The sequence below is a fragment of the Argentina anserina genome, chromosome 7 (genome assembly GCF_933775445.1).
Source record: "Argentina anserina chromosome 7, drPotAnse1.1, whole genome shotgun sequence".
Classification (NCBI taxonomy): domain Eukaryota; kingdom Viridiplantae; phylum Streptophyta; class Magnoliopsida; order Rosales; family Rosaceae; genus Argentina; species Argentina anserina.
Genome location: NC_065878.1, coordinates 21643070 through 21665356, shown reverse-complemented (window position 1 = coordinate 21665356; position 22287 = coordinate 21643070). Strand labels below are relative to the sequence as shown.

Below are 22287 nucleotides of genomic sequence, written 5' to 3'. Positions count from 1 at the left end.
AGATCCCAAGGCGGTGATCGGGGTGTTGATGTCAGTTTGGGGTTGCAAGAATCGACTCCAGATGCGGCCACATGGGGATCGATTCGTTCTCAAATTTACTGAGGAGGAGGAACGTGATTATGTGGTTACTCGTGGCCCTTGGTTTTACAACATGGATCTCTTTGTTACTGCTACTTTTAACTGCTTCTCTGACCCAACAACAGTGCCAATCCTTGGCTTCCTTGTCACTATGGAGATTCTCGGTCTCCCTCCTGCTCTCATAACGGAAGCGATGGTGGCGCTCGTAGAGGAAACCCTAGGGGAGGTGGAGGAAATCCATGGTAAGGAGATCTGGCGAGATGCTCGGGCTCGGGTTCGTGTTTTTCATCGCCTGTCAGATCTAGTGTAGCAAGCTCTTCCGCCAATGTTATATGAATTCGGTTCTATCCGCGTGCCGTCCATGCTTACATTCTGGTATGAGCGTACTTCGAGTTTTTGTCGTGTTTGTGGCATGGTGGAGCACGTTGTGGGTCGGTGTGGTGGTCCTCATGATGTCTCTAAGGCCAGGGCGGTGGGCTTCCCGACGGCAGTGGCTTTGTTGTAACCATTCTGTAACCCTAACCCTAACTCAGGCTTAGGGTTAGGTCTGAAATCGGCTTCAAGTCCGTTTACAACGTCTTTCTCCGGCTCGACCTCTGCAGCCACTCCTAAGCTCTTTTTCTCAATACCCGGGTTCACTCCAGCAGAGTTGGCTGCTCGGTTTGGAGGTCTAACCACCCCACCCACAACTGTCCCAAGCTTTGGTAGAGGTTCCCTCTTTTGATTCTCTGATTGGAAGGAAAAGGGTAGATGCAATGGAGATGGCGACAGTTCTCAAGCGCTACCGGCTGAAGGGTGTGGTGGTAGAAGAGACGGTGGCGTTGGAGCTACCATTCATGGCGGAGTTCAGCTTGCCACATCAAGATGGGGTACTGGCCATCTCGTCGAGCAAGAAACGGAAGCCAGGCTGGCCCAAAGGCTCGACTAACAAGTCCAAGCCTGCGGATAGCGAGAAGAGTGGCCTCAGAGGCCTCCTAAGAAGAAGTATGGGTCGAGGAACTCTAAGGCCAAAAAGGCTTTGATGGTGGTGGATCCTTCTCTTGTGGATGCACCAGTTGAGGAGGAGAGCTTTGGCAGCGAGGTTGTGGCTGGGGTTGTGGAGATGGCGGTGGTTGATGGCGGAGGTTTTGTTCCTCCATCTCCTTCTTCTTAGGCGATTTCCCTAATGTAATAAGTGAGTTTTGTCTCACAGTTCTCTGGTTCTTTTTTGGATTTCAGGTTTAGAGTTTATGACATTGAGATTGCTAGACTTTGTTTGGTTTATTTCGCATGGTCCATTAATTTGACGAAACTCTAATATGGGTGGATTATGTTTTTTATGTTGTACTCATACATTTCTTATCAATGACAAATCGTCGCTTGTTTAAAAAAAGCAAATGAGAATAAAAACGCACTCAAAAGGCTAAAAGAGTGTTAACTCTCACCTAATGCCTTTTAGCCTTTAACTTAAGGGATATAGTCATAAAGCTAGTTAACTTCTAATTTCATAGTTTTTTAAAACATAATTTTCCCTAATTTTAACTTATCTTTCGAGAATTGATCTCTCACCTTAAAATTATTAAGATATGGATAATTTGACCACCTGATGTTAGTGTTTTCAAAAGAAAAGAAAAATCTGGCATGCCATTATTGTAAAATAAATGTGAGATATTCAAATTGCTAATATAACAGTTCCTATTGGTTTAGGTATGGTACAAGTCCAATTATTTGTAGGGGTGAACTAACTCTTATTAATTCATGGAAAACAATTATTTGGCCGTAGAAAGGATGTAACACCTAAATCCAAGTTAAATTTAAGGGGAGATGACCAGATGAACATAATCAGCCGAAAATGTGACCTCATTCTATGTTCTCATTCCATTGTTTAAAATTATTTACCAATTTTACCATAACCTAAGTCGAGACACTCACGGTCTCACCTCCCTCTTCTTTTCGAGGAATTTTCCAGTCCTCTTGGTAAACCATGGTGAATCACATTGCAATATCAAGTGATACTCAATTTCAATCAACATTTAACACTTAGAATTTAATTAAAAAAATCATATTTAAGTTATTTTATTAAAGACTATTTTTTGTTTCTTTCTAAAACTCTACACTCTAATACCCTAAACTCTAAAATCATATACCCTAAACTCTAAATTTTAAACCTAGAATTCTAGTTCAAAATTATTAATACTCATGAATGTCATTTCACAAATAATAAAAATATATAAAATTATAATTTTAGTATAATAAATCTATATGTCAAAATATAACAGTTGATAAGTATCACCGAACATTAACAAGTAGTTTTCTAGGAGCACTAAATTTTTGTTTCCTCCCTTTCTCACCTCTCATTTCAAATTGGCACCCTCTCTCTCTCTCTCCGTTTGAGTGACGACCGCAGGCCAACGACGCCGATCTGCTGTGTCGCACGTGACCTGGTGCGAGCTCGTCTGAGGCGACCCTGTCGTCGCGATGCCGGCGGCATGTGCCGTCGCGATGATCCAGAGCATGTTGCTGACACGACGACTTGCCGTGCATGGACAAAGACGACATCCGCCGCGACAAGCCTACCAACCACAAGGTGTTCGGCGAAGACGTGGCTGTTTTGGCCGGCGACGCTCTCCTCTCGTTTGCGTTTGAGCACCTCGCCGCAAGCTGAGTCGAGATTCTCCTCTGATTGTGCATGGACCGATTCCTGAACTCGTGCATGATGACCGCATCGTTTTGAGTCGTCGGATCGGTGGCGGGGCTGCTTAAGGTAAGGATACCAATAGCAAGTCAGCGGATAACGTAGATGATGTGAATTCCTGTTTCCTTTTTATTCATTTCTATGAAGAGATGAGGTCCCAGTGGCAGAGGTATTCTAACTTGTCCACCGCCTATGTTGATGAATGAATATAATGCATTTGGTACAAGGTGCACTTTCTGAACGTACTATTGTTTCTTGATTAAGTTATTGGAAGATAAGTGAGTTTGTGGTGGCAGGTTTATGCATTTTCTACTTCACTCATTTAGTCATTTGTTTCTTCTGCTTCGAAATCATTTGTTTGTACAAAGGAATCATAAAAAAATCATTGCTTTTTGGTTTGTTGGGAGTCAGGTTTATGCATACCGTACCACCCATGTGTAACAGTACTGCATATATAATATGAACAATGTTCCTGTTATCAATTGATACAATTTCCAAGCCCGAAATCATCAACCCCAAAATCCTTACAATCCATAAACCAAGCTGCGCTATCCTCTGATGAAGTTGATGACAAGCCGAAATCACAGTAACTGTCTTCCACAGCCGGAAAGTTCCACGACCAATCCTCGAGAAATGTATCAGATAATATATAACTCACCAAAGGGTCTTCCTCACCATCAGCATTCACCTCAATTATTGACTGAGCTTCATTGCTCGGGGAGTTCTCAGCCGCAGAGCTTCCATTTTCGTTGCCGGAGACTCCATCCTCCGGTACGTTCACACTTTGTTGAATTTTGACTTCACAAGGCGTTTCTTGTGGGGTTGTAGTGGCTTGTTTTTGGAGATGCTCATGAGTAATTGGATCAATTCCCATCTTGATAAGTTTTTTCTTGATGTGTGTATTCCAGTGATTCTTGATCTCATTGTCTGTTCTTCCAGGCAATCTTGCAGCAATTTTAGACCACCTTTACGACAAAAATCACAGTCCACAACTATACTAATTAGCTAAGCAATTAAGGTAGCTAGGCTATAGCTCAAGCATAGAATGACGAGAAATTAAGTGAGCACAAGGTAAAGTACCTATTGCCAAGACTAGCATGGAGATCAATAACAAGCTGCTCCTCAGCTTCATTGAGTAGCCCTCGCTTCAAGTCAGGCCGAAGATAATTAGTCCATCGGAGGCGGCAGCTCTTGCCACAACGGCGCAGACCCGCGAGCTTGGGGACGGCGCGCCAGCAGCATTGACCATGAGTGAGGATAAAATTCACCAGTTTCTTGTCCTCCTCGGCAGTCCAAGGACCTTTCTTGACACCAAGCTTGTCACAACAAGGTTGCCTCCCCATCACTTTGTGCTAGTACCTTGCTTAGCTTCGCACTACCAACCTTTGCAACTCCAAGAGAGTTTAGGCTCTCACCCACCTATATATATAAAAATATACTGCTGAGTAGCGACTGCCTATCTTTTAGGAGAAAACAGAAAAGATGAAAAAGAAAGTACTAGTCTCACGCTTGACGTTTATGCGTGTATGACACAACTGATTCTTGGGCCAAACTAACACCGACAGTTACCATGGTATATTTATCATTTTTCTTCTTTTGGCATATATCATGCACATTTTTATGCGTAGGTGCAACATATTCTATCTCCTTTAGGAAAGAATTTTCTTGTTAATTTCTCCAAACAACTCTTCATTTAAAGTAGCAAAACATGATTAACGCAATAAATTCGAGATTAATGAACTATAATACATTACCTGTTTTTTAGGGTCAAAAGAAAAAAGTCATAATATATTTTTTATCGAGATCACACACTTTCTTCATAAGTGGTCGAGCTTGTAAGAATTTAAACGTGAAGTCCTAATATCGAGGTTTGAATCCAGCCGACTCTAATTAGAGTTAAATCCTAATTTACTCTTGGTGACAGTAAATGAAGTGTTTCAACATAATCTCCTTTGTACGAATTAGTCTCTGATCATATAAAGTTTTTTAAGAAACCGTGTGATCTCAATTAAGAAAAAGAAATTAATTGAGAATGTTTTCTTTAGAACCCTTACAAACCAACCAATGCAATCGGCTTCAATCCATCACTCGAATTCTCTATTCGATACTCTACACAATGTACTAAATGTATGTGATATATGATATAGTTCATTAGTAGTAGGTCTCTGCTAATGAGCTTTTGTCCACGCCCATTTTTATTATAAAGCTTCTTCATTCATAAGAGGATAATGTATTTTTATTCTTGAGAGATCATTACAGCTACGTATTTAGAATTATATATATATATATATATATTCATCTGCTTTTGTTGATGAACCAAAGAAAAACATACATGGTATAGGGAAAATTTGGTCCCAGAGGCACAGCATGCCCAACAAAAAGGTCCTTCCGAAGGGTGTCACTCCACTCGCACTGTCCATGATGATGAGTTCATGACAAGAAAATGTCTGGGGCGGTGCATGCCTTTGTCCAAAGGATTCAAATTTGCATTATAACTAACTATTTTTTATAGACCCAGATTTCATATAAAAATGAAAAACAAAAACAAAATAATTAGGGAGGAAAATTCTGGTACATGGTAAAAGGGCAGAGAATAGAGGGTGGAGTAGTGCACCCACCAGGTGTTTGTGAAAAGTCCTCACTGAAAAGTGCCTGGCACCTAATCTCAACTTTGATCATCCCATTTTCTTATGTTCCCATTTTATTTTTCAATTTGTTGATAGCATTCATCTTTCTATTTCCCCCTTTTCTAATTTGTTTTTAATTCACTTTATTTCCACGTATCGTGTTCTTGCTTCTTTCATGTCTTACTTCAGCAATTCATCACCTATATCGTCACCACACTGAAGGCCATAAATTGTGGTTCTTGCAAGCTTCAGTCCTTGGCCACTTCATTTTCAATCGGGTGCTTATGGTTCAATGACTTCAATATATCATTTTCCCCTCTCATTATTCCTTTCTTTAAGTCACAATTACATTAGAGTTTCTATAATGTTTTGTAAATTATGAAATCCGTAATTTCGTCTAACAATTATAAGTCACTTGAGTTAAGATTCATATACTAACTCGTCAGTATATCCTTTCCACTTGAGTTATAATACACTATATTCCTCGACTTCATGTCAAGTACGTGTAACGTATATGGAGAGTTGCACAAAAAAAAAAAACAACTTCACCCGTGGAATAGTTGGAGTGAATGAGTGATATCATTATCCGATAAGTGACTTCATTATCCGAAGGATTGATGTCACTACTGCATTCTCAGTTAGCTGAAATTACTAATAGTTTGATCAACTTTTGTCCAATATTTAACATGCATGTGTAATAAGTCTATTCACCTGCGTTGGTTGGTCGATCTGGTGGAGAATAAGTTAGCTACTTGTAAAGTTATGATACGCGATGGTCATAATAAACTTTGAGTATTAAGGCAGCAACATCGATCGTTTAGACCAATCCCCAATTTCCATTTTCCAAAAGCAATTCGATCGAACCCACTAAAAGCTCTAGGCCTTTGATAAAGGTACTATCTTGAATGAAAAGATCCCAATAAACTAACCCATCGGTGCTAAGTGCGTCGAGTCATTTGGTGTTTAATGTCATTCAAAGTATGAATTTGGTTATGATTGATGGTATAATATAATGGATAAGGCAATTATAACGTGAGTTTTGATTTGGGGATGATTAGATAAAAGATACTAGCTAGCTAGCTACTGTGGATTTCAAAGATTGTTGTGGATGAATGATGATAGATTGAGCACATTCATATGTCATGCTCTTTGCATGTTCTTTAGGTGCAAGATGATCGATTTGAAATGGTAATATAAATACATTTATAATTATATGTAAAAGGAAAAAGATGGAACTTAAGAAGCGGTCTTTATTTGTTATACTATCATGTGTCTCATTGTGCTTGTTTTACTTGAATTCTAAGACATGGGTGCTTGGAATATATCCCAGTAGTATATGCTGAAAATGAAGTTCTTATACTCGTATGGTAGCCACTAGCTAGCTAGCTAATGTAGATTTCCCAGTGTACGTTTTGAATGAACTTGCTCTGTTGCATTCTTTAGCAGAGTTTACTATGTATTCAATTCGTTAAGCTAATTTCATCTCGGGTTGAAATTACAATCTTTGTCACTTCATGTCATGTATGAAACACACACATACACACACACGCGAACACGAGATATAAGGGTTTGAGAGTGTTACGACTTACAACCAGCAATGACAGCTTAATTAAGAGGACATAAACACATTGTTAAAATCCATCGAATGGCATATATGAGTAATTAACAAATTATACCCTAGCATAGTGTGACTGCAGCATGCATTACATTTGAATTTGAAATGTCTGTGCAAGGCCGTTAACTAAATTCTAGCTAGAAAACTATGGACAGTAACAGCTACGTACTTTGCTATAGCCTACACAAGGAATTGGAATTCAGCCTTATAACAATCATCAGATTTGTAATCACTCCATTCAAATTGTGTACATTGCAGTGGAACCAATGGAGAACTCATCTGCAAATTAATGAACTGATCTTAACGGCCTTATCTAATTAATTAATTAAGTTCCAAACACAAGCAGCAGATGTAAATAACACATGAATTTAAGATAGATCAGGCAATCGATCAAATCCAGCTTGAGGATTTGAAACGCTCTGAAAGCCACAACAGAATGTCAGAATGTATGACAAGTTGTCTAACAAGACTATACAGAATTAACTAATTGTATTGCATTTGAATACGAAGTTCTTTGACACGCCATGATATAGCTGATATTGTTTCCATTTATACAAAAATAAGAGTCAGTGAATGAACAACCTCCTGGACAGTTGAGAGTCCAAATATTAGTCTTGCTAGTTGCTACTATGAAGCAAATATTACAGACTCATGTAAAGAACCATTTGTATGTTGTCAAGAAATAAAAAATACCCGGCCCATAAATTCAAGCCCAATTCTTAAATGACCGCGGAAGTTCAAACTTTGCTTCCACAGAAACAGAACGGCGCAAAACCCATTCCCGCCACCTAAACACCACCGCAGCGCCGCCAAAACTACCGATCTCCCCACCTCTGCCTCGTCCAAAGAACTTCTCGCCCACCTCATCACTTCATCAGAACCCAGCTCCACAGAAACCCGTCTTCCATCCGACGTTCTCAGATTTGGTATTTAAACAAAGCTCGTTTTCGTCTCCGATCGAATCGAGCGACCCACCTCGTGATCCCTCGGCCACCACAGAGTAAAAAAACCCAGTGAAATTCATATGTATTGGATCCGTGTTGATTTGGGTTGTGCCCTCGACCGGTGTTTGATGAAATGCTAGTCAGAAAATTGGTTTCGTGTAATTGGCTTTTGTAACTCATGGTTGTGCTTCCTCCTACTTTTCTTTTCATTCTTTTGTGACTAAGCCGTTTCCAAGGATCTTTTAAGCTCCATTATATGGCCTTCAACTTCAGCTTATTGCTTCCAAAAATATAAGAACAAAATTTGGAGGACAACGTGTATGTTTAGCTTTCATATCGGGCCATTCTGACCTTGGTTTCTATGAATTGATTGTTAAAACTATTTTACAGGTAGTTGCTGAAGAAGTGGTTCAGATATGTAAAGGCGGTAAAACCATGGAGGCTGGAGTGGTCGTGACTTTTGATCGTGCAAGGCTTTGATAAAACCATGTCAACAGCTCTGTCACCTCTGTGTGCTACTCGTCCTGGCGGCAAAATTTGCCTTGTGGGAATGGGGAACGACACGATGACTCTCCCACTCACATCAGCTTCAGCGATAACCAAGTACTAGTGATAAAAGTCATAAAACTGCATTAAGTAAAACGCTGATCGGCTGATTTGAAAGAATAGTGAAGCCACGATTGAATCGTCCTAATATGTTTGGGAAATGTTATTTTCTTATTTAGCCAGGGAATCCTTTCCTAATATTTCTGGGAGATATATGTCCTAGTCCTCAAAGGAGTGTGAGCATCTATATAAAGGTCAGAGGGAAAAACACTACAAAGGCCTTCATCTCAGAGTTAACAACTTGGAGATTGTTCGATCAGATTTCTCTTCATGATTTCCAATTAAGGAATTATGGACTATAGATTGGGCAAGGTTGCCTGAGAATTCATTAAATTCAGTTCTAAGGAGATTACCGACACTGGTAGACTATGTGCACTTCAGTCATGTTTGTATGAAATGGAATTCTGTGGCAAAGCAATTGATAAGCAAACGCAGTAGGCTAACACATCATCCACTCTGATCGGCATACACAGACAAAGAAGAGACTTGGTGTTTATGCGACATGAGCAAAGACAAGGTTTTGGATGTGCGATTAGAATTGCCAAACAAACGATTTTGTGGGTTCTCAAAAGGATGATTAGTAACTATAGATGAGAATTTCGTCGTGACCCTGATGAATCCATTAACCAAAGTTAAGGGCAGGAAAACGAAAGAAACTCAGTCATACATCTTCCTCCATTGATCATTTTACATGAGAAACGAAAAGACTAGATGGTTTAAACAATGTGATGACCTTTATCTCTTCAAGGCCACATTGTCAGCAGACCCGATTTCAAATGCAAATTGTGTTGTTTTGGTCGTTTATGGGCACGCATGTCAAATGGCTTTCATTAGAATCGGTAAGGATGATGCCTGGACTTATATTTACGGGGGAATTAGAAGTGTTGAAGATGTTGTTTATTTTGAAGATAAATTCTACGCTGCTGATGATCTAAACCACATTCGGTCTTTTAGCGTTACCAGTAGCCAATTCGAGTCTGAGAGATATCGATCTCGTTGTAGGAGGTTTTGAAGAAGACGACTTCATCAGGAGATATAGATGGTCGAGTCGAGTGATCATAAAGAATTATTGATAGTAAAGAGGTACATGGATTTTGAACGTAATCGAGGAAATCAAATCGGCAGACGTATGACAACAAAATTTGAAGTATTCAAAATTGATGCAGAAAACCGTAAGCGGAAGGAAATAAAAACTGTAAGTGATGCTGCTATCTTTGTGGGAGAGTCTGCGATATTGATGTCCGCTACTGATTTATGTGGATGTAAACCAAATCGCATATACTTTCTCCATGATTGGGATCGTACTAGACTCGACTATGGCAGACGTGGACCTCGTAACTTCGGCGTGTGGAACAATAACACCAATGTCCCTTGACTTTCCACGATGCACGTCCGAACCAGCCGATGCAACAATAACCCAATCTCTCTTTTACTCGTGATCCACTACCGTTGCCAGTAATAAATTTAGGCAATGTCTTTTGTTTTCTTTGTCATCATAAGCATCTTCTTCAAGGCTACTTGTTTATTATAGGCTTTCGTATGTGATCATTTATTTGTTTTTCTTTTCTATTTCCTGAAAATCGATCCATGCGCCGCCCTCAAACCCATGGGCGGATCCTTTAAGGGGCGGGAATGGCCCCACGGCAAGTGAAAAATTTCCCTTTAATTATGATATAATTACACTTAATTATAGTATATTTGTTAATAATTATGGTATAATTACATAGAATTATGATTTAATTTTTATGATTATGATATAGTTGTATATACTAATGGTATATTTGACTTCTAAATATGGAATAATTGTGTGATTATTAGTATTTAAATCAAAATTAAATATTAAATTAGCTTCTCCGAAAATTTTGGCTCCTCTAAAATTTGGTTCCAAGTTTCATCACTGGCTTAAACATCGGTTAATTAGATCATAAAATATAAGAGAAATATCCCAAAATCTAATAAATATCGTTTTCTAACGTGCACAAATTAGCAAAGAGTGATATATCATACCGGTTGAGCACATGAACGGTTGAACCATAAGTTTAGCAAGCAAGCTTTCCTTCGACATGCCGTTTTGAACAAACTACGATACTAAAATACATACAAACACGACCCGTGTATAAAGCTACTCACTTGCCCCGCCACCCCCAGACAAATCTCGTTCGACGAAATGCCTCACTGATAAAAGCGTCAAAACACAAAAAATCTGAGCCTAGCAGCTTTATAGCAATGTGGAGGCGCGTGGCTTCACTCTCTCCTCTGATTTCCCTCTCAAAACCCTCCATTCATAACCAGGTACACAACTCCTCACTAATTTTTGATTCAATTTTTGTTTCTGTAAAAAAAGATTGATATTTGGATCATGAATCATTTTACCTCAGGCAGCTTCCACATTCAAGATTTGGGAATCATTTACCTCACAATCCGATATAGTAACTCCGGTACGGTAAAAAAAACCCATCGTTTGTTACTCTAATTCATACCCTAATTGCTAATTGTGATATGCCTTCATAATCTTATTGACTAATGTTGATGCTTGGGTGCAGTCAAAAGCTGCTCCCTTCATAACGTTTGTATTGGGTAAGTTTCAGTTTAATTATTTTTTTTTTTGTGATTTTGAATTATGTTGGCCTGAAGAGGTTGTGACGTGATGGTGATGTCATTTTCAGGTGGGCCGGGTAGTGGGAAAGGCACTCAATGTGCTAAGATAGTTGAGGCATTTGGGTTCACTCATGTCAGTGCTGGTGATCTGCTGAGGAGGGAGATTGCTTCGAATAGCTCATATGGGTAAATAGTTATATCTGCATTTCTTGTTGTTTAGGGAATTGTAATTGGTTTATGCATGTGTGGTTTTTGTTTGATTTGTTTTGCGGTGTGGAACTGCGATTTTCAGCTCTGTGATTCTTTCGACAATTAGAGAAGGAAAAATTGTTCCGTCCCAAGTGACGGTTCAGCTCATTCTAAAGGAGATGGAAGCGAGTGATAATTGTAAGTTTCTCATTGATGGGTTCCCTCGGAGTGAGGAGAACCGCAAGGCATTTGAGAAAGTTGTGAGTTTCCTTCTTTTCATTTGGTCTGTCTAATGGTGCATAATGCCTTGTTGTACTTGTCTGGGAAATCATATTAATTTCCGAATTCATTACATGCTCAAGTATGTGAAAGAGAACTGGAGAGATATAGTGAGGTGGCATCTAAAGTAGCAATTTGTTTTCCAACAACTATTGCAGATTGGAGCAGAACCAGATGTTGTGCTTTTCTTTGACTGTCCTGAACAAGAGATGGTGAAGCGAGTGCTAAATCGTAATCAGGTAGGGACTTGTATGGATTATACGTTTCTGTTAGGTTGAATTATATGCAAACGTTTACCTTGAATGTGGTATTTTATTGCAGGGGCGAGTTGATGATAACATTGAAACAATCAAGAAACGGCTTGAAGTGTTTGATGAATTGAATTGGCCAATCGTCAATTACTACACACAGAGGGGAAAACTTCACAGGGTGAGTCAGTAATTAATTCAAGTGTTAACTGTTTCTGTTTTTGTGTCAGTGGTATGGATACAGCTCTTATATATGCTCGGAGCTGATGTATGAGATTCCCCTTTTCAAGTTTTGATAACATATATTCATCTAATTGTATATTGTTAATTTTTTATTTCACACTGAGCTTCTCAAATATCATTTTGGTTCTGATCTTGCATATTGCTAAGTCTGGAAGTATAACTTGACAACTTGATTTGTGCAGATCAATGCAGTTGGAACAGTAGATGAAATATTTGAAAAAGTTCGCCCAATTTTTGCTGGACTGATGCATGTACGGTTAACTAAAATGTTTTAGCAAACATTGTATTGGTAATTCTGATTCTGTTGCTTACCCTTTAGACTCTTTAAGAAACAACATGGTAGTGAGGAGCCTAGAACAATCCAACTTTAATAGTTTGTGTATGCATAGTTTTGAGGCCAATGATGCAAAGGCTTCTGTTTTTCTTGCAGCAGGTGATATACTGAATGTTCCAGTACAAGAGAAAGTAGAAGGACTGTAAGAACACCACGGGTCGTTCTGCTAACTACAAATTTCGCGAGGGGAATTTCTTACTGAAAGAGCAGTGTCAGCACTAAAGCAATAACTCATCAACAGGGTCCATTTTTTATACCCCGATTACTGCACTTGATAAGTTGATATGTGTATACCACTTAAGCTGGACGGAAAACCACGCAGCATTACTGTTTAAACTGAAGCTAATCTCCTCACTGTTAATTTTTGAAATCTAATGTTGTATTTCTGAGCATGATAAGTTGATCTTTTTGTACTGTAGGACTGAGATATGGAAATCTTGAATGTTGCCCCCACAAGCACTAGTGGCTCTATATCTAAACAAATCCTATTTGGTTTCTTGTACATGCCCCAATTTGGTTCACAAATACCCAAATGGTGACCACTTTGCAACCCCTGAATCTGCACACACCAAACCTCAATATCCACTGCTCCTCTAACAGCAAGAGAAGCAAGAGAACTAGGCAGCTTCATCAAAAGCAAAGCACCAAGCTCCTATCTTTCTCAAACTCATCCCCAACCCCTCTCATTGTCTACCATAAACCCCAAACCCAGACCAAGCTCCAAGCCCTCGAAGCCATCATTAGAGACCTCGAAGCCTCCAGCGAAAAGGGCATAGACGTCGACACTGAAACCTTTGCTTCCCTTTTAGAAACATGTTACAAACTGGACGCCATGGACTACTGTCTCCGAGTCCACAGACTCATACCCAGAAAACTTTTACGTAAAAATGTAGGGCTCTCATCTAAGCTTCTTTGCCTCTACGCGTCATGTGGGCTCATTGAGGAAGCACATCAGGTGTTCGACCAAATGCCCAAGAGAGACTTGTCGGCTTTTGCTTGGAATTCACTTATTTCCGGGTATGCTGAGCTGGGTTTGTATGAAGATGCAATGGCATTGTATTTTCAAATGGAGGAGGAGGGTGTTGAACCGGACCGGTTTACATTCCCTCGAGTTTTGAAAGCTTGTGGGGGAATCGGGTTTGTTCAGATTGGTGAGGCTGTGCATAGGCATGTGGTGCGTTTGGGTTTTTCTGGTGATAGGTTTGTGCTTAATGCATTGGTGGACATGTACGCTAAATGTGGTGATATTGTGAAGGCTAGGAAGGTTTTCGATAAGATTGGTAGCCGGGACAAGGTTTCTTGGAACACAATGCTCACTGCTTATATTCGCCATGGCCTTTTGTTGCAGGCATTTGACATTTTTCAGCAGATGGTTAGAGAAGGGTACCAGCCGGACTCGGTTTCTGTTTCCACAATTCTCACCACGGTGCCATCACTGGAGCTTGTTGTTCAAATTCATGGGTGGACGATTCACCAAGGAGTTGAGTGGAACCTATCCACTGCCAACTCCTTGATTGCTTCATATTCCAATCTCGGAAAGTTGAAGCGAGCACGTTGGCTGTTTTTCAAATGCCTGAGAGGGATGTGGTGACCTGGAACACTATCATTTCAGCTCATGCTAAAAGCCGAGAAGCTTTGCTGTACTTTAAGCAGATGGAGAATGGTGGTGCCTTTCCAGACGCTATCACATTCGTGTCGGTGCTCTCTGCTTGTGCACATTTGGGTTTGGTGAAAGATGGGGAGAGATTGTTTTCTACCATGAAAAACAGATATAGAATTGACCCGATTATGGAACATTACGTCATTATGCTTGTATTTTAAATCTTTATGGAAGGGCAGGTCTAATTGACAAAGCTTATGCTATCATAGTGGAGGGGATGGAGTTTGAGGCTGGTCCAACTGTGTGGGGTGCATTGCTATGTGCTTGCTACCTTTATGGAATGCAGAGATTGGAGAGGCTGCAGCTGAAAGTCTCTTCGACTTGGAGCCTATAATTTTGAGCTTCTGATAAAGATTTTCAGAAATGGGGGTAGACCGGACGATCGAGAGAGTAAGGATGATGATGGTGGATAGAGGATTGGACTCGTAGAATTCTTCTGCCATTGCTGGTCTACATTAGTAGGTAAAGAAAAGGTTTTACTTGTACATGTTCGACATAAGTTAGAAAATCAAAGTATTGACCTACCGCGTGTTAATTTAAAATATATGAACTTGATTAGATTAAAACTTAGCAGATTCTACACATTAAAACATGAGTATCTGAGGTTCTGGTGGCATATATAGAAGAGATAAAATATCATGCAGATAAAAATTAAAGATACAGATGATAGCAGTGCTATTGAGGCCTATGTAATGTCCTTGATCTTTTTCCGGAAAAGAGCCAGCAACCTTTTCCTCTTTAGCTTCTTTGCTTCTGCTTCGGCTTCTTCTTTCTTCTTTTTGTTTTCATCCTCCTCCTTCTTTTCTTTGATGAATTTCACAAGCTCTGCCAGAGCAACATTAGAATCATAACTCACTTGTAGCTGTTCAGCAACCTGTGCCGGGGTGACCTCTGTTGTCTCTATCAGCCCTTCAATTTCTCCAAAGAGAGGATGATCATGAACGCCAAGGTACCTAGAAGCCAGGATCTTGAATCCACTCGGAGTGCAATACGACATGTGTATATGCATGTCCATTCGTCCCGGACGCAACAGTGCAGAGTCTAGTTTATCCTTCAAGTTGGTGGTGAACACGATGATTCTCTCATCACCACAGCTTGACCACAGGCCATCAATGAAGTTCAGCAGCCCCGACAGCGTCACACTTTGTTGCTTCAGTTCGTTCTTGTCCTTCTTAGTAAGTACAAGGACTTCCTCATCATCTGATTCCTCCTCTTTATCCCGGTTCTCTATACCTACGGTGCAATCTATGTCCTCAATAATCAAAATAGAGCGATTGGTGGTAGACAGCAAAGACTGCCTCAAATCAGAATTGTTGGAGATGCTTGTAAGCTCCAAATCATATATGTTGTAGTGTAGGTAATTTGCCATGGCCGCAATCAAGCTGGATTTGCCAGTTCCAGGAGGACCATATAACAAGTAGCATCTCTTCCAAGCCTTGCCTACATTCTTATAGAACTCCTTCCTCCGCACAAACATATCCAAATCGTCCATGACCTTTTTCTTCTCCATTGGATCCATGGCCAGTGTCTCAAAAGTACGAGGATGCTCTAGTATTGTTGATTCCCAGTATTTGTAGGTACCTGAAGTGCGACGAGAATATATCCTGAGAACCTTTTCGGCATTTTTGATCTCTTGAGCTTGAGCAACGACGTAGTCTAAGTAGGAGTCCATTCTTGCTCTGTGCTTCTTGTTAAAAGTCAGTTCATAGTAACGTTTTTCTTCGAAGTGATGATCCTTTGGTTCAATGCACACATACATAACGCCACATAATAGTGAAGTTTTCATACGTGTCCGTGACTTCTTGATCGTCGTCGAGGGTAAAGCTAGTGGTCTTTTGTCTAGTTGTTTTGCTGACTCTGACACGTTCTGTTTTGCTGCCAATTTTGGCACGGAGGTAGGGTTCCACAGAGTCGTATAATTGACTCCGTTCTCCAACTTCGGTGTACTCCACGAGGACGAAAGTCATCTCAGACCAGAAGTAAGCCCAGACTATGCCCCAGAGTTTCCTGAGGAATGAGTCGTTAAAGACTTGATCCACCATGGAACGGCTCAACATCAGTGTTGCAGCAATGCTGCCTGCAGTTGTGAACAAGGTGCTCATTCTGATACTAGCTAGCTGTTTGGTTGCTAAGAGACTAGAGAAATTTCTTTGATTCTTAGCTTTTGGTTTAGCTCAAGCCTATCTTCTATCAAGGACCTTGTCTTTCTTTTAAGAATGGGGGACCTTTATAGTGTAGAATCACTAAATCCAATAGGAAAATATAAACATAAACTATCCTTGAAGAGGGAGGAATCCTTTTCAAAACAGTAAAGTCTGAACTCTTAAGCTGCAGCTGGACTCTTCAACTTAGAGCCTAACATTGGATACAATTTTGAGCTGCCGATGAAGATTTTCGCCAGTGTGTGTAGACTGGACGACGTAGAGACTAGAGAGAGTAAGGATGATGATGATGGATAGAGGATTGGACTCGTAGAAGCCTTTAGTCATTGCTGATCTAGGGTTTTACTTGTTGATGTTTGACATAAGTTACAAAATAAAACTACTAACCTACCGCGTGTTTATTTTCAATTTTGAGCTTGATTAGATTAATTAAATTATAGCAGATTCCACACATTAATACATGATTATCTGAGGTTCTGGTGGCATATTAAAATTACAGATACAGATGATAGAAGTGCTATTGAGGCCTATATAATGTCCTCGATCTGATTCAAGAACGCTTTGAAGCACATCCAAGGTAGATTAAAGAAGCTATATATCATTACTCAGAGAACTGATTCAACAGAATTTCGAATATAATTTATCGATTTGAAAAATGCATTAATGAGAATCATACCCCTAAAGATTTTTTATTATGGAAAAAAGGTATGAACACTAGAGTGGCACAGCAAGCTCCAAAGATAGATCTCATCTCCATTGATGTATATATGTTCACTTAGATAACTAACAGCAATCACACACTTGAGAAATACTTCGAAGGTATAAAAAAAAATCTTAATTACTTCGAACAACTGATGACAGTATACAAGAACAAAACACAACAACACAACTGATTTAGTCTCTTAATTCATGATCGAGCAAGTGAAGTACAAGGTATCAACTCCCGGCTACATCTTTGCCATATATAGGATCACAGAGCTTCTCTAGCTTTTTCATCTTTTTCTCAATTTCTTCATGACTTTGGAGCTGGTTCTCACTCCCAATCCAGTGAATAACTTTCCCAACCTCATCTGCAATATTCTTCTTCACTTCTGGATCGATATTTGAGTGACTATATAGTCTTTGCCTTATGTCATATGCGTAGTTTTCCAACGCAATTTTAGCCTCCATTTTCTTCTTATACTCCTCGTCTTCTAGTTTGCACTTATCCGCCTCCTTGATCATCCTCTCAATTTCCTCCTTAGATAACCTGCTTTTGTAGCTATTAGAGATTATGAGCTTGTTCTTGTTTCCCGTTAGCTTCTCCTCGGCAGAGACAACCAATATTCCGTTGTTATCAATCTCAAAACATATGCTTATATCCGGCACTCCCATTAACGCAGGACTGATGCCTGAGAGCTCAAATCTACCCAACAATGTGTTCTCTCTCGGTGTTAATCTTTCGCCCTCGTACACAGAAATTGTCATAAGTGTCTGTCCACTGTAACCAGTTGTGTATATCCTTTCTTTCTTGGTGGGGATGGCAGTGTTTCTTGGGATTAAAACATCCATAACTCCCTTTGAATTTCTTATCCCAAGAGAAAGTGGAGTGACATCCAATAGTAGTAAATCCTGAACCTTCTCAACTTTACCTTCACCACTCATGATTGCAGCTTGCACAGTCGCACCATATGCAACTGCCTCATCAGGGTTGATGCCTTTGCAAAGCGCCTTACCATTGAAAAAATCCTGCAATAGTTGTTGTATTTTGGGAATTCTAGTTGATCCACCTACGAGTACAACATCATGAACATCGCTCTTGTCCATTTTAGCATCTCTCAAACACTTTTCCAACGGCTCCATGCATTTTGTGAAGAGATCCACGTTGAGCTCCTCAAATTTTGCCCTTGTTAATGTAGAGTAAAAGTCGATACCTTCAAATAAAGAATCAATTTCAATGCTAGTTTGGCTGGTGGAAGAAAGCGTTCTCTTTGCTCTCTCACAAGATGTTCTCAGCCTTCTTATTGCTTTTCGATTGTTACTGATGTCTTTTTCATGCTTCCTCTTGAACTCTTGTATGAAATAGGCCACCATTCTATTGTCAAAATCTTCACCTCCAAGATGGGTATCTCCAGCAGTAGCTTTCACCTCAAAAATTCCTTCTTCAATCTTAAGAAGAGAAACATCAAAAGTCCCACCACCAAGATCAAATACAAGAACATTTTTTCCACCAACAATTGTGTCTCTTTTGTTAAGACCATAGGCAATGGCAGCTGCTGTTGGCTCATTGATAATACGTATGACATTCATACCCGCAATCAAACCGGCATCTTTTGTCGCCTGACGCTGAAAGTCATTGAAGTATGCCGGCACAGTCACAACAACATCTTTTACTGGTGAGCCGATGTAGGCTTCTGCTATTTCACGCATTTTAACAAGAATCATGGAAGATATCTCCTCAGCAGCAAATTTCTTCTCCATATTATTGTAGTTAACCACAATTATGGGTTTGTCCCCGACACCACGAACCTTAAAAGGCCACAACTTCATGTCACTTCTAACAGAGGCGTCGCTGAATTTTCTACCAATCAACCTCTTTGCATCAAACACAGTGTTGATAGGGTTCATAGAAACTTGATTCTTAGCAGCATCGCCAATTAAACGCCCATTGTTGGTAAAAGAAACATAAGATGGTGTTGTTCTATTGCCCTGTTCATTTGCTATAATCTCAACGCGACCATTCTGCCAAATTCCAACACATGAGTAAGTTGTTCCAAGATCAATACCGATCGCTGGACCCTCGTCTTGTGTAGCCATATCCTTGCAAGTATGAGATCGTTTTTTCTTACTTTTTCTTGATTGAATATGAAGATGCTTTCCGAAGGAGAAATCGTGTTTATGTTATTGTGTGTAATGGGCGTGATACACGGCTATATATAGAGATTTGAATGATGGAATCCTTAAACGTTTAGGGATAGTAGCAAATATCTTCCTCATATGACTGGAAGAAGCCATCCTAATGACACTAGGAGTCCTAATGTTTGATGGAGTTTCTCCAACAAGGTAGAGCAATGAAACAAAATTATCTCATGTACCATAAGACAGCTAAACGTGCAACCATGCTGCAGGCCTTAAAGTCTCATCCGGTTCCTTAAGGTCGTTGTTGAACAGTTTAACGCTGGTTGCCACTATTGTTTTTTCTATCTTTCGTTTCTTTCGCTCATGGTCCAAAGTTTCAAACATATAACTCTTGTCTAAAATCTATTATGCATGTATGCCAAACTCAACTAGCCATAAAGTATGAAACATGACTATAGATCATGCATGTAGATCATCCATACAAAATTTCACCCAATTTGGTAATCGTTAAGGTATCGAAACACTATTAAATCTATGAACCAACCAAATTTATTCAACTAGAACCGTTCTTGTAAATCATAATTGTGAAAGCTCAAACGGTCACCAAATTGAATGACATTTTGTATGAATGATCTACACATATATATCTAATTACTGAATGATGTATATGTGAAAAAGTGACTGAAAAGCTAGTCAAATAAGGATCTTCGTACTTTAATTTTAAAATAATGCTCCACTCTGAAAGAAGACTGTATATATATATATATATATATATTTGTACACAGCTACTTACCAAATTATTTCCTATAAAAAAATATTGAGACCGCACTACAGTGATTTCTACGGCAGAGAAGAGAAAAGAAGAATTCATATACTTTTAACATCGATCCAAAGCCATACATAAAGTAAAAGAGAAGAAAATATTGAACCGTTATTCTGTTGGAGGAGGCCGCCAAGAAAAACATCGCTCCAAAGCTAATCATGTATAGTTGATAGGTAGTGATAGATATATATATATATATATATATATATATATCTCAAGTGACATTACCAAATGTGAGCTACGTACTTCTGCTCTCTCGTTGGAATATTCAGATCTAAGCGAGGACCTCAACCACTGGTTAGTAAAAGCGTCTTCTCGCTTAGTTATGTCATGCTAGAAGATCAGCTTATAATGCAAATTTGTACCGCAGTATAGCTAGTAATTAGTATGAAGAAAAGCCTAAATTTTTGTGTCAAACAAATCTAAATATTACATATTAAGATGTGTAAAATGGCAATACAGTTAAGAAGCAAAATCAGATACAAAGATTGATAAGTGGGTTAGAAACACATTTTCAAGTTTCAATCCAAAAATTGTTCTCTTCAGTTGCAACAATTTGAAAGAAAACAAGAAGTCCCCATCTTTGGGCATCAAACGGATATGAGTTTATATTAGAGGGCCTTATACGGAAGAAATATTTTTTTTGGTCAATATACGGAAGAAATATAAACCTAGCTAATTGTTACGATATTTAGTCTATAATTTTTGAAAAGCAGTGGCGGAACACTGATGATAGATTGATAGAAATATGGAATATAGGAGATTTTTATGGAACTAAATTCTAATCTTTTGGGGGAGTGCAAAGGAAGACTTTTGCTCTTGCTCTTCCACCTCCTAAATATACTATTTAGATTAAATATAATCATGATTTATTAATAACTAATAAGTATGTGAATCTACTATATGTATGGAAACTATAATATAATTATTTATTAAGAAAAAATTAATCACCATTGAAATTAGCATAATTGTAAGAAAACAAAGAATTAAATATATATGGTTAGCTACCGACAACTTGAGTTTTATTTAAATTTTTTCTGTATTTGCCTTTCAAAAAACTTGAGTTTTCTTTGGGTGTAATTGATGTTTGGTTGGTTCCATTAGGATAATAAATAAAAATATTACAAATTTCGTTACACACGTCAGCATCAAATTTGCTATTAATGTCAGACGTGGTAGAGAAGTGAACCATTTTATATAGCCTCTTATTTTGGCAAAGTCGATAATCCCTCACTATTTCTCTCTCAGCCCTAAGATCTCAAACCTCTCCTCTCTTCTCTCTTCGTTTTCTTTCCCAGAGAACAAAAACAACGAAAGCTCCCAAACCTTTCACCTCTCCTCTCAATCGCTCTCCTCTGGTCGTCTCTCCTCTTTTAGATTTAGATCCAGTTTAGTTTCTCTCCGTTTCCATTGCCCTCTCCCCACTTCCCCAAGTCTCGGTCAGCTCCCTCTCTCTGCAATTCAAATTTCCGATGTCCCTTGGATCCTCACCGTTAATATTCCAATGGCTTCAGAACTCCGGCTCTTTGAGCACTTTTTCAGGCTTTGGCCACAAGGGCTCACGAAAACCCCAAGGCTCGTCTTGGAAATGGATCTTGGGCATAACAGCGTCCGAGCCAATTACAAGTTAGAACAGGTACGATGAGAATTACAATTTTCCGTTTTTTATTTTATTTTAAATGTTGTGAAGTATTTTGTGCCAATTTGTGAATCATTTGGGCCGAGCCCCAGCCCAGTAGCCGCATTTATCCGACCCGAACGCAGCTACCATTTTACCCCTTCTCAAGATTAAATTTGCGTTCATACCCTTTTTTTTATCTATAAAAGGCGGGAACGAGATGAGCATGATCATCCCTGAAAACTTCCCCTCTCTGTTTTCTCCCTATTTCTGCTTTCTTCTTTCTCCTTTATCAATTTCAATGGCAAGTCGCTTTATCCAAAACCCATATTCGTCTTCCCCAGCATTTGTTCCCAACCCAGATTACACCCCTACTCAAAACGAGCCATCACATGTCCCAAACCCCTCTGGAGGTGGATTCGTCCGAAACCCATTTTTTAACTCCTTCAAAGAGAGGGGGAGGGGAAAGGAGCCCATGAAAGGGGGCAAATCGAGCTCCAAGGCCCCAAACAACAAACCGGGTCAATTTCCAGGGGGGAAATGCAAGGATGAAGACTGGAGGAAGCATCGCGACCCCCACAACGGTTGAAATTGTGGGTGGGGCTTGGGTAGTCTTCGGTGGAGAGCGCATAGTTTGGGGTGGTCGGTCGGATCTGCTTGGCGGAAGGAGTGTCTGTTTTATATGCTTCATTGTTGTGTTGTATTAATTCCTTATGTTATTGTGTTAATTAAGTTGTATTTCAATCACTTT

At 39.5% G+C, this 22287-nt stretch overlaps 4 protein-coding genes and 1 pseudogene across 5 annotated transcripts; 2 read left to right on the top strand and 3 right to left on the bottom strand.

Annotated features, from left to right (window-relative positions):
• Positions 1-3070: 3070 nt before the first annotated feature.
• On the bottom strand, positions 3071-4129 carry LOC126803906 (MYB-like transcription factor ODO1). Of its 2 annotated transcripts, none has more exons than XM_050531630.1 (2): positions 3833-4129; positions 3071-3696 (listed from the first exon to the last, which is right to left on the bottom strand). In XM_050531630.1, the coding sequence occupies exons 1-2, from the start codon at positions 4093-4095 to the stop codon at positions 3231-3233; spliced, it is 729 nt and encodes a 242-aa protein (XP_050387587.1). In that variant the 5' UTR covers positions 4096-4129; the 3' UTR covers positions 3071-3230. The 2 variants fall into 2 exon arrangements, with proteins under 2 accessions (XP_050387587.1, XP_050387586.1); XM_050531629.1 differs by having other exon boundaries at positions 3080-3717.
• A 6610-nt stretch (positions 4130-10739) lies between these two features.
• On the top strand, positions 10740-12876 carry LOC126803811 (UMP-CMP kinase). The gene is made up of 10 exons (XM_050531545.1): positions 10740-10836; positions 10923-10982; positions 11088-11121; positions 11211-11328; positions 11435-11591; positions 11769-11849; positions 11932-12039; positions 12284-12357; positions 12491-12577; positions 12855-12876. The coding sequence occupies exons 1-10, from the start codon at positions 10771-10773 to the stop codon at positions 12874-12876; spliced, it is 807 nt and encodes a 268-aa protein (XP_050387502.1). The 5' UTR covers positions 10740-10770.
• On the top strand, positions 12578-14762 carry LOC126803889 (pentatricopeptide repeat-containing protein At4g25270, chloroplastic). The gene is given in 6 exon segments (XM_050531606.1): positions 12578-13997; positions 14000-14235; positions 14238-14370; positions 14373-14423; positions 14426-14477; positions 14479-14762. Coding segments are annotated over 6 exon segments (1548 nt in total). The 5' UTR covers positions 12578-12967; the 3' UTR covers positions 14525-14762.
• An 18-nt stretch (positions 14763-14780) lies between these two features.
• LOC126803810 (AAA-ATPase At3g50940-like) lies at positions 14781-16197 on the bottom strand (annotated as a pseudogene).
• A 996-nt stretch (positions 16198-17193) lies between these two features.
• Positions 17194-19053, bottom strand: LOC126803809 (heat shock cognate 70 kDa protein 2-like). Its single transcript, XM_050531543.1, has one exon. It carries the CDS (start codon positions 19051-19053, stop codon positions 17194-17196), a length of 1860 nt encoding a protein of 619 aa, XP_050387500.1.
• Positions 19054-22287: the final 3234 nt, after the last annotated feature.